At 43.5% G+C, this 15,700-nt stretch overlaps 1 protein-coding gene across 1 annotated transcript in view; it reads right to left on the reverse strand.

Moving 5' to 3' along the window:
- LOC8025570 (ras-specific guanine nucleotide-releasing factor 2) overlaps positions 1–15,700 on the reverse strand; it is a 110,131-nt gene that overhangs the window by 76,258 nt on the left and 18,173 nt on the right. The window contains exons 4-5 of the mRNA XM_042288938.1: positions 6,475–6,624; positions 5,096–5,175 (exon numbers count right to left, since the gene is read on the reverse strand). Coding sequence (XP_042144872.1) covers positions 5,096–5,175; positions 6,475–6,624 — 230 coding nt within the window. The remainder of the gene's footprint in view (positions 1–5,095; positions 5,176–6,474; positions 6,625–15,700) is intronic.

Consider the following 15,700-nt stretch of genomic DNA (forward strand, 5'->3'; position numbering starts at 1 on the left):
AATATCGCGAATTTATATCTGCACCAATATTTATAAATGTTTTTTTTAGGTCTATTGACAGATACCGAAAGCACCGAATCCTTCATATAACTAAGATTCCGTGTTTTTAGTACTTACCGAAAAACCCCGGAAATCAGCAACCGACCTGGCTTTCTCGGAATCGGGGAAGACCAAAATAAAAAACAACAACCCGTCTCGGAGCTGTCCTTAAGTGACAAAAAGAAGAAGAAAAAATGAAAGCCGTCCACAATTCCTTGTGAGGCTGAATTAGAGCGCAGCTCTTGAGGACGAGGAGGAGGAGAGGAGGGTACGAAGAGGAGGGTATGCCTTTCTTCCTTATCCGTAGCCTTCCCTACTCCTCTCCTGCTCCCCACCCATTTGGAGGGAAATGCTAAACTTTACATTTTACTTGCTGCAAAGTTGCAGCAACTAAAGTAAAGCTTTGCTTGCTGCAAGTTTGCAGTAAAGTAATGCTTTACTATACTGCAAAGTTTAGCGTCCGCTAAACTTTGCAGGACGAATTACCCGCGAAATTTAGTGTAGAAATCTTCCGCCAAATTTAGCGGGGAAAGTTTTCCGCCAACTTTAGCGGGGAAATTTTTCCGCTAAATTTAGCGGGAAAATATTTTCGCTGATTTTAGCGGGGAACTTTTCCCGCTAAATTTAGCGGCAATTTTTTCCCGCAACATTTAGCGGGGAAATTTTTCCGCTATAAATATAGATAGGATTTTTTCCGCTAAGTTTAGCGGAAACAATTTTGCGTTAAATTTAGCGGGGAAATTTTCTCGTTAAGTTTAGTGGGGAATTTTTTCCGCTAAAACTGGCGGGGAAGTTTTTCCGCCAAATCTGGCGGGGAAATGTTTGCGCAAAACTTAACGCGCAATTTTTTCCACTATCTTCAGCGGGGAAATTTACCCATATTGCAACGCGCGGTGACGTCATGTGTGACAACATTATGGGAAACGTCCCATAATGCAAGCGCGGTTACGCCGACGGCGACTGCGACAACGACGGCGACGCCGATCAAGCCGGAAACGGGCGCCCAAGAGCTGCGCTCTAAAAACCAAAACAAAAAACCAACAACAAGCTTTACTGGAATAAACCTCTGTCTGCAGCTTTATTTTCGTTCAGCCAGGACTTGGCTGAACGGCCTGGCTGAACGACTCAGCCTCGTTCTTCGGAAACCACATCTTTTGTTTCTTTTTCTCTTATTGCTATCGGGGTGATTTTCCAAGTATTCGAGTCACGTGCACATTGGCTAGAGGTTAGAAAACCCATATGTCCATTTATCGTGTTTTCTTCATGACAAACCCCGAAAACGCCTATATTTGACTTGGCTCAAGAAATAGACACCGAAAGACACCGAATCTTTTGGGAACAAAAATAAACCCTGAAAACAAGGAGTTTTGTGGTCACGTGGATGTTAAATAAAGGATAGAGAACCGATATGCCCTTTTGTCCAGTTTTTTGTAAACACAAACCCCGATCAACGCCTATATTTCGCCTGGCTCAGGAAATAGACACCAAAAAACACCGAACCCTTGGGAAAAAAAAAATCTTTGCAAACAAGGAGTCCTGAATTAAAACTTAAGGAGCTTGTTAATAGACTTTAAAAAAAAAACAGTAAAAATTAACCCAAAGAGGAAAAGAACGTACTCGTCTGTGTTCTTGTCTTTGTGTTTAATCTTTCTGTTTTTTTTTATAACTTTTTATAAGGATTCCTGCAGTCACGTGAATGTTGACTAAAGGTTAAAAAAATCTATCCTTTTTATTTTGTTTTCTTAAGCACAAACCCCGATAAACACCTACATTTGACTTGGCTCAAGAAATAGACACCGAAAAACACCGAATCTATTGGGAACAAAAAGAAAACCCCGAAAACCAGGAATTCTGTGGTCACGTGCATGTTAAATAAAGGTTTGAAGACCCATACGCCTTGTTGTCCGGTTTTTTTCTTTGACACAAGCCCCGATGAACACCTATATTTGGCCTGGCACGGAAAGCAGACGAAAAGAAAAAAAAAAGCAACATCACAAACCTTTTGTAAAAAAACAAATCAATAAACGAAGTTTTGTTTGTAAGTCCGTGCTTTTGGAGGTTTATTTTTTCTGGAGTTAGGGGGTGTTAGTTGTCGTTTCTGGTTTTTCCCTATAAATTCGGAGCTTTTTTGTGTTTTTTTTTTTTATTTGCAATATTCGGTTTTGAGCAAAATGTTAGTGTTTATCTTGCCTCGAAATGTAGGCACCTCCAACCCGGAGTTTATTGGTTTTCCCCGATTTCGAGAAAATTGGTCTCGGTGCTAATTTTTTGGGGTACATTGTTATATAGACCAAACATACGGAATCTTACCTTTTACGTAATCTACTTAGAACAATTTTGTCGAGGGCAACCAAGACGAACTGACGTTCTGTTGCCTTTGATTGTTTCTACTCTCAGCGTTCTCGTCTCGGCGTATGTCGTCAGCGCCTTCGCGCCACGTTTAACGTATCAGTGTAGTCTCGATCTCCTTCTTCAAACGGCGAAGAGAAACAAATGAAAATCGAGCGATGAAGCTTCCGTATCTCGACGTAGCAGGATTTTTATCCCGTTCCAGGATTTCACGGGGACTCGATATTCCGCCTTTTAATTATAATCCTCGGATTGAGAGGCACCCCCCGTATATATTTCTCGCCGATTTGGGGCCCAAATCGGATCAGGTTTCCACCGTCTTTTGCGTATATTTTTTTTCTTTATTTTATCTCTTTTCTACGTTGTGTTTTGTAGCTTCTTGTTCGTGGCTTAGGTGTTTCCTAATGAGCTTTTCGCCACTACGCCTTCTTTTCCCCGGGGACAAATTTTGCCGCGACGTTCGATCGTTACTTGGTTCCCTTGACTTTCTAGGTTTACGCTTTGTTTTATTTTTCCCTGTAATTTTTCTAGTCGCCTTTTTTTTTTTGTCGTTGTTTGATCGCGGGCAAGCTCTCTTTTTGATATAGATGCGCCGGAGATACCTAGGATTAATATATCGGGTGCGAAAATTGCGACTAAAATTGATGGGGAAGGCGAGACCCTCCGCGCGAGGACAGTTTTGAGAGAAGATTTTGGCGATGCTGCCAATTCATCTAGGGTTTAACGAGGATGAATCGTAAAGTAGACTGACAGCTTCCTTTCTGTGTTTTCTTTTTTTAATTTAATGATAGCGCAGCAATATATAATTTTTGAGAGGTTAAAAAACGCAGGCTGTAGTGGGTCCCGATCGTTTGAATATTGTTGATAACGAGATAATTAAAATGATGTTAATTAAAATTAATGAGATAAAAAATAGCGAGTCACGACCTGTGCTTCTTAAGTTATCAGTGAATACATGCACTGGTTGAATGTTTTGCTAGCACGCGTAGCAGAAGCACTTTTTTGCAACTTTCATAACGACAAGTGGGAACTAACAACTTTTTTTTTAAATTTTTGATCGAGGATACATTTGTCAGTTGAGAATATTAGACTCGTACACGTCACTCGTTAGAAGTAACAAAGCTACTTGCAATCGATTGCTTTTTTTTGTAGTAACATTGTAATCGTTCAATTACATGTATAAGGAAGAAATGAGCTTACCATCAGCTATTACTATTTTTGTCATCCCCTTTTTGATAGCGCCTTTTGTTTTTTTTTACAAGTTTTCCACCAGGGAATCCTCGAATCAAGTACCCTGACAAGAGGACGGCTTGCCGAAATCGGTGTATCAAGAAAACATGTCGTTTCTAATTCGGTGACTTTTGTATCAACAATGGACAATACAAAAAGACCAGTTTTTAAACCGGCAGAAAACTTTAGTTTTGAACGCCTGAAGGAATAAAAAAAATAAATAACTGTTACTTTTCCAAGTAACAGGCCTTTCCTCTCAACTAATCAAATAATCTAATTGAATACTTTTTGACCAAGCGTAATTGTAATTGTAATCGATTATTTTCTTTTTTCGAGTATCGTGTACGAGACTACATTGGATGCTCCTCCTATGGAATTCCAAAATACCTCATAAATTGCCCCTTAAGGTACCTTCTAAGGTTCCTTTTAAGGTATCCTGATAGACAAGGTGTCATAAAAAGAGACACCTTTTTTACCGCAAAAATAAACTAGGCATCGCCGAACGCTCATTCTCCGCCCAAAGGTGACGCTGGAGTCCACAACGAGATGCCAATGTTTCAGCCCGATCCGATAACTTAATCAAAAGTTATAACTGATTTTCTGGAAATTTCAATGGAGAAATGGTGGCCAACGGATTTTTCTAATACATGGGCTCTGTGGCACCAGAAACGGAAAACGAGCAAAAATATGCTCCATTTTTCCATTGGAATTTTCAGAAGATCACTTGTAACTTTTGAATAAGTTATCGGATCGGGCTGAAACTTTGGCGTCTGGTTGTGGCCTCTAGCGCTACTTTTGGGCGGAGAATGAGCGTTGGGGGATGCCTAGATCATTTTAACGGTAAAAAAAAAAAAAGTTTTGTGACACACCGTAGATGAATTCTTTTTTCCTTTTCGTGTGCGTTCCGAAACATAAAATGAATAATTTCCCCAAGGAAAACACCGAAAAAAAAGCGTGGCTTTTTTTTTGTAACGGGATAGAAGGTTTTGGAAAGGGCTGTAGTGGAAAATCCTGCTTAGGGTTTAGGCTGCCGTAAGTAAAGACATAAAAAAAGTTGAATCTTTTACTTATCCGGCATCAATCGGAAGTAGAAATCCGGAAGGCCAGACGCTGCAATCTTGGCGCCTGATAATGTGTTCAGACTTTAAAAAAAAACCAGTCGGCGCCGTGGCCCTGGGCATGTTTCGCGGAAAAGTTCACGCACCTTATTTCTCAGTGTGTACTGTCAGTGTGTATCAACAAGTGATTTGTCCAACTTCCTCTTCTAAAAGACAGAATATTTGTCTTTTGCCCTCTTTCACTCTCTCTCTCTTTCTCTTTCACACACTTTCTTTCACAAAAGAAACAATAATATTCAAGGAAAGGCGGCGCGAGAGAGATGCATTGGATGAACAAAAGGCAAAATTCCAAAAAACCAGAATGATGGTTGAAGGGAGGCATAAAGATGGCGTCCTCTGTGGCCGGAAAAGGAACTTACCCAGAACCAACGTGGGCCAGCTCTCCATTCTGGCTGTGAGACCCTTGAGGAATATTTGGTGGAGGAACATGAGCGTCTCACTGTGTTCAAAGAAAACAACAACAGAAAACGAAAACGAATGAACAGATTGTTTATTGAACGTTTTTGAATATTGCTATTGTGGCTTCAGTAAAGAAAAAACGGACGCTTCAAAGTAGTACCACGACTCACTCCAAACTTTGTAATCAATCATTATTCATTTTGTGTTCGCAAAGAAGGGTTGAATAAATTACGATCATTTTTGTCGTCCTAGATTATCTAGTTTGTAATTGTGAGCCTCGCATCCGCGATGTTCGGAAGTTCGGTGGAAAACCGACGGTACTTAACGGGTTTTGTCAGCCAGCACGACCACAATCGAGTTACAAATCGCTCTAGAAATTTTTTTATTACGTATCGCGGACAAATCAGTTTCACGGGACGGTTTGGTGACCGAGCGTTTGCATCTCACGAGGCTTTGCGCACGAGTTATGGCAGCTCGGTAAAACACTGGTTCACGTGCGCTTTAAAAACGCCGTCACACTGAACGTGCATCGCAAAGAATGACACGGAGTTTCTCCGCGGGGCTTCTCCGCGGACACGCATCAGTCACTTTCGAAGCAGGTTTGCTTCATACGCGTGAAGTCCTCTATCATGTCTGCATACAGTTCTTAACGCGAAATGTTCTCTTGACCTGTGACTTCGGATTCCGCGAAGCCATGGCCCGCGACGTTCCATGTTGCAACGCGCGCAGTGCGGACCTTCGCGAACATCGCGGACCTCCGCACCGATTCAGTTTCTCCTCTCAATGTAGCGTGGAAGTCGAATCGGCGAATAGGTCATGTGACACCGCGTCACGCGACGTCAGTTTTTTCGCGAAATTTAGCGGGGGAAATCGACGCCCCACGACCCACACGGCCATTGAGTTTCTGCTCTAAATTTAGCGGGAAAATGAACGTCCCGTGGCCAATACGTTTATCCAGTTTTCCCTTTAGATTTAGAGGGGAAATTAACGTCACGCGATGCTAGAACGTTTCACGTATGCCGACGCAATTAATTACGCAGCAATTGGCCAAACAATTGTTTGTATGCCCGATGTTCGTCTGCTTTTTTTGCATGGGTTACGGTGACGTTGAAACGATGCCGTGTTCTGATTGGCTCCGATTGAAGGATAGTGGGTAGAGCTCAAGGCGGCTTGCTCTGAGCTCGACCCACTATCCTTCAATTCGAGCCAATCAGAACACGGCATCGTTCTGACGTCACCACAACCCTTGCAAAAGAAGAAGACGGACCCTCTCTCCGCGTGGCTCGCGCACTACAAGGTTGCAATATCTGATTGCAGCACGTCGTGGGGTGTGGCTCACCTGTTCAGGAATATAGAGTTGACCTCGTCATGTGTGCAGGGAGGTTTCTGAGAACTTGCCGCCATCTTGAATGGCCTTAGGAAGCATGAGACCAGCAGCTGGAGCTGCTCCACGTATTCTTCCTCCGCCTCCACCATTCGGAACACGAGACTGCGAGGGGGAAAAGAAGGGGCACGTTCCCGTGACGTCACTGCTTCGTGAGTACCGCGTCAGGATGACGCGTCGCTGTCTTTTTGCCGCTTTAGAAGTCGGGAGCGTGAGACCGCGAAGGTGCATGTGACCGTGACGTCATCGTTTTGTGAGTACTGCGTCACGAGAAGGCGTCGCTGCTCTTGCGCGGCTCCTCCAAGGTTGCATTATATTGACCTAAAGTCGAAACGCGAGACTGCTACGCTAAGGAACATACGCCTCACCGTGACGTCACCACTTTATGAGCTCTGACGGCAAAAGCATACTTTGAGTGTGCGTGTCTGTGTGTTTGTGTTGTTGGGGGGGGGGGGGGGAGCTGATGCCGACTTCCTTTTTTATTTTTTATGTACTATTTTGTTTTTCTTTCAGAATCTGAATTTTGTACGAGAGAGCACAATATCCCTAGCAGGTTCCTTTTATCTCCTTAATATGTCGTATGCGGCGATTTCTATTTTCTGCGTGCAAAATGTTTTTTTTTTTCTTACGCAGTGATCCTAATTGCTAGATGACGCATATTGATGTGTTTCCACAGCATATCACACAATCATGGCACGGGTCATATTTTGTATAATTATGTAAAATATATGGGAAAGCCACGTTCTTGGTAGGAGCATTTAGCTGCATGTAAACGTTGTTGCTAATTTTCCTTCAAAGATATAAAATTTTTAAGCTCGAGGCGTGGTGGAGATTACCAATGTTTCGATATGGTATTTTCCACAGCCGTCAATTTCACGCCGAAACAGGAAGATGGTAATATTTCCTAAACTTATTTTATGAAAGGTTTGCAACATGTACAATAATAATAATAATAAAAAATACAATAACAGAGTTGTATAAAAAAAAAAAGAAGAAAAAGCTACGAGACACGTTAAATAAATTCTTTTTAGAATCACATTCACAAATCATTTACCCAACAAACTACTTTATAGTAAAGGACACAAACATTATGAAAATGAGCATCTTTAATTGCCTTTCACAAATATATAAGACGATGCTTAGCCATTATTGTAGTTTTGTTATTAATGTAGAAAAGCAACTGATTTCTCTAAATGTTGCGAAAATGCGGGTCATATATATATATATAAATAAATATTTTTTTAGTAAACTTCTTGTAATCGTTTGCAGTGTCTTAAACTAACATGCGATAGCAAAACATTGAGTAACCATTGACCTCCCAAAGAGAGAAAAGAAAAATTAACGATAACAAACCGCCGTTAGTCAGATTAAGCTAGTTTGTCTTCCTATAGGTGCTTTGCCGGACAACGTCGACTCCAAAGAAGAATTTTCTAGAACCAGCAAAGGCTGTATAGCAGTGCTGCTCTATCGTGGGGCGTAAAAGTCGTGCCGTACCTAGCTTAATTTTATAGACCCTTTTACTGTTTACAAACACGAACCGCGGCTTGCGTCCCAAGCGAGGTCAAGTAGCTCCGCCTTTGCAAGCCTGCCCAGCTTGCTTGTGTCACCGGTGCTAGAAAGCATAAATGCTGCACGGATAGCAAAGTTGGAGACTTAACGGGGTCTTCAGCTGTTCAATTTAAGGCCTCGGAGAAGCCAAGTTGGTGTAGTGCACAGCACGGGCCCGGGCCAGCCCGACAACCCAAGCACGGCCCAGCCCGCGGGCCGGGCTTGGGCCGGGTTGCACGCATTTTTTTCGGGCCAGGGCTAGACCCGGGCCTGAACAAAACGTTTTTCTGACTCTGCCGGCCCGGGCCTGCTTGGGCCGCGCCTTGGCAGTCGTGGGCCGCTAATTCTAGATTGTTGATAACAAAGAGTGTGCTCATTGATTATTGATGGTTCAATGAAAACAAACAAGCGAAATGCAGAACCACTACGACGCGTTAAAAAGAAAAGAAAAGAAGAAAGACGTTTGGCATCTTGAAAGTTTTTATATGGATAAAAGGAAATGTATATGATTCCACCAGCATAGTGGGAAAGTGCGGTAAAGAAAAGGAGGGCACTCCAGTCGTTGTGTACAACCATAGCCTCCTCTATACTCACAAAGCCTGGCAGTTCGATGACGGAGCCATAGGGTGCCCGGTCGCAAATTTGGAGCGCGAGGATCTGGGAGCACGGAGCATTTCTCGGGGAGTCTGGTATTCAGAGCAAGGTTTTTGCAGCGGCGAGGACCCGAAACATGGCTTTGAAAGCCGACGAGAAAAGAAGCGGTAGCCCGGGGAACGCGAGAAGCACGAGCGGACATTCCATCGCTCGGGACAGGTGTGTTTCGGCGTCTCGCCGCAGCGGGGCGCCTGTTACATGACTCTTGTCTACCGCTCTACCTTTTCACTTTCGGCGGCCGCGTCACGAGACGACCTGCCAGGCGTTGTCAGTATAGAGGAGGCTATGGTACAACATGAGTGTCTTTTTCCTCTGCTTTTCAAACTAAAAAAAAAAAGCGAGCTTGGCTTTGCACTTTGTGGAGGGTTCCTTACTATGACACCAAAGGTAAGGTAACTACCATAGATAATTTGATGCACATACAGCCTTTTGAAGATGCACTAACGTGATTATAATTGTTTCTTCACAAAAAAAAAGAACATGTAGGAAGAAAGTTTTCTGTGAAACGAATTGAACAACAAAAAAGTCCAATATCCCTTCAAGAAATATATACAGTAAATAAAATATTGCTCTTTTTTCAATATCATGTATGAAGTGCATATTTCGCCTATATTCTCGATACATTGTCTATTTTATCGTGTCAAAAAAAAAAAAAAACTCGGTGGTTTAAGGTTAAAAGAAATTTGAATCAAATATGTTCGCTTTATGCTTAGAAAATTCTTAGGTTAAAGCCTGCAAACTTTTTCAGGCTCATGTATATAATCTGTCGGGCTTGGGCCGAGCCCGGAGAGTTTCTGTTCCTGGCCGGGTCGGGTCGATCCTAGAAATTAAATATTCTGTCGGGCTCGGACTGGACTGGGGCCGGGCCCGGGCCGGACCTGGGCCGTGATTTTACCAGGCCGGGTCGGGCCGGGCCTAAAAATTCCGGCCCGTGCAGTGCTCTAAGTGAGTGTACAAGAATACTCGAAACATCTTAACACATCTTGCACTCCTTTGTTATCTTGGTGTGCACCTGGAGAATTGGTGGTTAAACATTTCATCGACGTTCAAGCAGTTGTGTTAATGTGGTCATTGTTAATTCTTTTTATGAACCGGAAGTTCGCTGGGACGTCAAAAACTGGAGCACCGTCTAATGGCGTCCGCAAAAAGAAGGGTCTATATTTGTGTTCCCTTGCATTGCCTCATGACGACACCTGGCGTCACGGGACCACGTGACACTGTGTCACGTTCCATCGAGGCTACATTTGAGCGCGAGCACAAGGGCTAAGAGAGAGAGAAAAAACTTTCATTAAAGCCACCTATGTCAGGGCAGTAGTTAGCTGGCCTAATTGGCGACAAAAACGATGCTTTGGTCGACATTCGTGATTGACCCAACGTTCACTGTAACCTCCTCATTTGGATTAATTTCGCTTTCATCCACGATAATAAGAGGAATGTCGGACTGTGGAACTTTGAGATGGTACTGCTTTAAGGACGCCATAACTCTAAGCTTTTGTCGGACTTTTCCGACACGCCATGGAGCTTTTAGGTCGCAACTGACGGTAAGTAGCCACGATTGCAACTCGCGACGTTACAGGCGGAAACCACAGGAAAGCGCCATTCTAACATATGTACGCGCTGATAAAAGCTCCACATTAAAAAAAAAAAAAAAGAAAAAGCAAAGGAAGACATTGAGAGGCCATTGGGACTCTGCGCAGTGTGTTCGAGACTCTCTTTCCGTGAACTTTGGGTTCATCAAGCTGTCTTCGCAGGCTTCTAGGAAGCTCCCCACCAACACCCCTTTATCCCGCAGACCGACCGAAATTCCGGTGCTTTTTTTGTTTTTTTTGTTTTTGCTCATTCCAGAGCACGCGGCCTCCTCTTCGAGAACCCGCATGTGGGTCCAAATGGAAGAGAAGCTGCGAATGAAAGCCTCCTATTGCTCTCCTGGGTCACGTTGGATACCCGAGACCGTAAACTCGGCTCCGCTTAAAAGAACCGCGGTTAGTGTCACAAGTCGTTATTGTAACATTCTATATTCACGATACTGGTTGTTCATTCGCGGCCCGTTGTCTCGTGCAAATTTAAACGAGTACTACGGCGTTTTTTTTTTTAAATAATCTTTGATATGCTTGAAAAGTTGCTAAACACACAAAGAAACATCTTCGAAATAGTGAACCAAATATTTTGTCGAAATAATTTTTTTTCGCGCCTCTATTAAATAAGCAATATTGATCCTCACCATGACTTTGAAAGTGAAGTGAAAACTGGCAACAATCAAAAAGTGACGTCAGTGGAAATCAGGGGTTCACTCTCTGGACTGTAGACTTTGTTGCCAACTGATTCCAAGCGGTTTCAAGGCGCCAAATGAATGCTTTGGAAGCTCGCTCCAGCACCCGCGCAGCTAGCTGCGCGAGACAAATGCTTGGCATAGTGCATTTTTTAGACTGCCCGCTCGACCTGCAAACCTTCATTCCACTGACGTCACGGCACTAAAGAGCGCGGGAATATTTGAATGTCGGTTTTGGCGTCATTTTTGCCAGCCGATTTCTCAATAACTATTCTGAATTTCGCAACACTTCAGAGCATACCGGAAGGGGAAAAGGTCGGTGATTCCGAAAATGTAATTGAGGAGAATACGGCCCTCAGCTATGTGGATAGCAAGTTCGTCTGCCTCTTTTACAGTGGTGTTGGTGACGTCAAAAATACGCCGAGCTCTCATTGGCTCTGGTTGAAGGGTAGTGGGCAGACCTCAAAGCGAGCTGCTTTGAGGTCTACCCACTATCCTTCAATCAGAACCAATCAGAGCTCAATGTTGTAAAAGCCACCACGATCCCTGCAAAAGAAGCAGACGAACTTGCGCTCCGCATACACCAAGAAACGGCTCTGACGTCACGAAGCTGCGGTGGCGCTGCTGTCGATGCGGCGCATGCGCAAACGGATCAATTGACTCGGTGCCAACACGGGCTGTGGGCAAGTGCGGAATCGTCTGTAGACGGTATGCTGGTCTGTATTAAAGAGTGTAGCGTAGCGCTAACGGCGCGAAACGTACGTTTCTGCGCGATGCTTGGCCTATCGTTTTTCATGGTTGTTGTTCTTAATTGGGGCGAAACAGTGAAAAAGAGCGTGTGTTCGAGTAGTTTAAATAGTGTACCCGAAATTTTGAGCGAAACATGGTGTTTGTTTTCAAGCCTGTGCCGACGGCCACCTAAACCTAATATTCATGAAATAATAAAAAAGTACTAAAATTCCGGCAGCTGTTGTATATATATATTTTTTTTTTGTAAAAGAAAAAAAAAAGAAGCGTATTACCAAGAACTACGATATTATCTTCTTTTTTGCTGACCTGTTCCTTTAAATACTTTCTCGCCATATCTCGGTTCAATGAATATTGGTGAACGCTGCGAACTTTGAATGACTGTTGGGCGGTGTAGGTGAATGTTGGCTCATAAAGATTTTTTTTTTATTTCGTATCTTTTGAGTTATACACGGTCATGTTTTCAAACTTCCAGATTCTTATCATCACGACCGACGTCCCATTCACTTAGCGTTTCAGTTTTCTGCGACGCGTAGTTTTTTTATATCGAGCTAAAACATTGGGCTTTATTTTTTCGATTGGTCATGGTATAATCATCGACAGTTTAAGAAAGACTGGGCGTGGCGAGGCTCTTGCATCTTAGTACCGCTGCGCAGCCAATAAAATTTCAACGTTAGTGGATAAGAGCGTCGAAGGAAGAATCGCGATGCAGAGCCAGTGACTATAATTGTTTACACCCCACAAGGAGAGTCACCAGGTTCTACTCCTATCGAAACGGAAGAGTAACGCCTCGCTTTACTCCCCCGCTACTCTATCCTTTTTCTAAGGAGCTTTTTGAAGCCCCACAAGGTGCGTCACGACGTTCTACTCCTATCGAAGTGGGGGAGTAAAGCCTCGTATTACTCCCCCGCTGCTCTGCCCTTATTTTCCCCCCCCCTTTTTTTTGAAGGAGTTGTTGTGCACGCCGCAACTGTGACTCCGTACGGAAGTGTGCCAGTACACAGCGGCGGCGTTCCGGCAGAAACCGGCCGCGACTGGCTCCGCGCAGGGCAGGGATGAATTTGGAGCCGGCTTAATTGGGAGAGTCGATTCCCCGCGCTAAGCCCATTACGACGAAAGAGGATAATCGAATGACTGTTGGGCGGCTCTGAATAATTAACGACCTCGGACCCCGCGTTGGCTTTCCAGGCCGGGGGATCTGCACTCGAGTCCAAACCAGAGCCCGAGCCCCCGGCGGCCGCTTCCTGTGTGCGTTCGACCCCCGGGGGAAAGCTCAACGTCGTTGTTGATCCCCTAATGCAATCTTCGCCTCGCTCTCCATTTATATAACCTCCTTCTCTGTTTTCACATCCTATTTAATGAAGATTAGAACTGCGTAGATATTCCTAGTGAAAAAAAATATATGGGTAGTTTCATATCAAATCATCATGTATCAATTATGAATATGTTCAATGAACATGTGAAACCATGTGAGGTCATGTACGAAGTCATATAAGAGTTATACTAGTTTTGATTTGTTTATTAAACGAATCATAAATGGAGATTGTTTTTAGTGGGTAGTGGGGAAGGTGAGTGTGGCGTGTACCAACATGGCGGGCCTGTAGACCGCCATGTTTGTACACCTAAAGCTACCGAATAAGCTTCTTTCCAGTGTAACGATTATACAGCCATTTTGGTACTTAAGGTCAAGATTGCGAGTTATCTGGAATCCTTATTTTTTATCTGAAATGGCAGAAAACGCCTTTTCCGTCCACGAGAGCAAAATAATATCGCCGGGAACTTCTGATTAGCTTCCTGTGTGCGCACACTCCCTGAGAGCATCTCAACGTCGTTGTTGACCCCTTAATGAAATGTTCGCTAACACTTGCTCTATATAACCTTATTTATTTTTTAAACCCTATTTAATGAAGGTTGGAATGAGGTATATACAGGGTGTTTTTTTTACTCAAGCATAACAGTTTTGTTTCAGAAGAGCCGCGAAAGATACAGTAATGCAATTTGTGCAGGTCAGTTATACTGCCAGGGGCATATAATATACGGGGCTAATCGTCACGATAAGTCGAATAATTAACTAAACATTGTTTATTAACATTTTGATTAATGAACATATACATATGGTTTTAATTAGAAACTTGCTGAGCGTCATCAAAAACCACTAAATCAGTAACTTTTAGAGGCTATCGCGCGTGGGAAGCGCAGTAGTGGTCTAAAGGTACCACTGGTGCAACGTGCACAAGGCTGGGGGTGGGAAAACCCGGATGATAAAAGACAGAAAAACCGGGCAGGCGCGTTATCGCACCAAATAAGTTAAGCTTAAAAAGAAACACTTTGTATATCCCTAGTGAAAAAAGAGGAAGTATTAATATGTCCAATAAACATACGAGATCATATAAGACCACGTAAGAACTTGTACTCGCGTTATATGGTAATAAATGAAAAAAAAAAAAGACACAGGGATAAGTCAATACACACACAAACACCGCCCTGTTTAATTTATTTCACTCGTCTTCCTGTTTTGTTTTGTGCTGTCTTATTTCTTCTCATCATGCGCCGAGACTTGCCCAACAGTACACCTTGCTACAGCCTTCCAGGGGCCATATATAATCTACGCAAGTTCTGACATGTTTATTGAACAGGCCATATATATTTGTTATTCTTTTTGTTTTCAATAGGTAAAGTATTACGCCATGTTTCCTCTAGATCAAAACATTGTCGGAGGTTTCTGATTTGCTTCCTGTGTGTATAGGCTCCCAGGGGGCAGCTCAGAGTCTTTTATGTCTTCCTAATCTGATCCTCGCGCCCTCTTTCTTTATTTGCCCTTTTTTTCCAGTTTTCACATTATATTTAGTGTAGTCTCGAACGAGGTTGAGAAGAGATTGAATGTGAGGTCGCTGTTGAAGCCTGTCACTGTATCTACTAGATAAACTCAGTTGCCGAACTCCCTGGGAGAAACGAACCCTCACCTCCCTCACCTCTCACCCCTTTTCACAAAACCACCATATGTCGTTGGAAGCCCCATCTAGGGACTGTGAGTGAAGACTGTATTTTTTGGAGAGGCTAAAGTGAAGCGCCATCTGGAAAAGTTGCGCTTCAAAATTTATATATTGTATATAGAGTAGACTGTAGTTACTGTCGCTTTAGAGTCAGCTTGAACTTCCACCCCTTCCAACCCTAAGGATACTATTTCGCCTTTGCCTTCGATAGAAAATTTACTGCCATTTTCCAGAACTAGAAAGTGCCCCCCTCTCTCCCCTTCCTCCTCGACCCTCCCCAATAAGATATCATTCCGCATGAATAATTCATGTCCAATTAAACGAATCTACGGTCAAGCTAATACGTTTAAGAATAATTCCGTCCTCATGCTATCGCTGAATGGAACCAGCTAGTATCTTCGCGTGTGTTTCTGTTGTGTAACAACAATTGTATTTTTGAACACATCCCGCTCCCCTCTTCCTTTATGTAATGCACTGACCGGCTCTTTAAGTGTGGAATGAATGAAATGAACTGAACGTGCTGAAAATGGCATCTTTGTGAAGCGCACATATTTCATTTTCATCACTTCCTAAATCCTGCCGCACTTTGCCTCTCAGGCCCGCAAGGTGACTGATATGTCCCCTTCATGGGGCTTACTTTGCGGTTTTCGTTCAATTTAATGCAGAGTCGCATTTTAACAGAAGCTAACTCAAATTTCGTGACCGTCTGAAGCGCGGTACAGCACAAGGGTACGAGGTATAGCAGAGTTGGCCGCCTGCCGACCACCGGCGCGTGGTGAACCATACCTTTGGTTTTTAAGCTAGGTGGCGCAAGCTACTGCCTGTTATAAAGAATGCGGCCATTACCATCCGTCAATCCGTCCATCCATCCGTGGGGCATGTTGACACGCGATGAGTCACCCCGCTCGACTACGCTCTGTCGCATCTGCATGTCAGATTGCGCCAACGTTTTTTGATTAGGGTCAATTGG

The sequence above is a fragment of the Ixodes scapularis genome, unplaced genomic scaffold (genome assembly GCF_016920785.2).
Source record: "Ixodes scapularis isolate PalLabHiFi unplaced genomic scaffold, ASM1692078v2 PGA_scaffold11__112_contigs__length_91849675, whole genome shotgun sequence".
NCBI classification, from domain to species: domain Eukaryota; kingdom Metazoa; phylum Arthropoda; class Arachnida; order Ixodida; family Ixodidae; genus Ixodes; species Ixodes scapularis.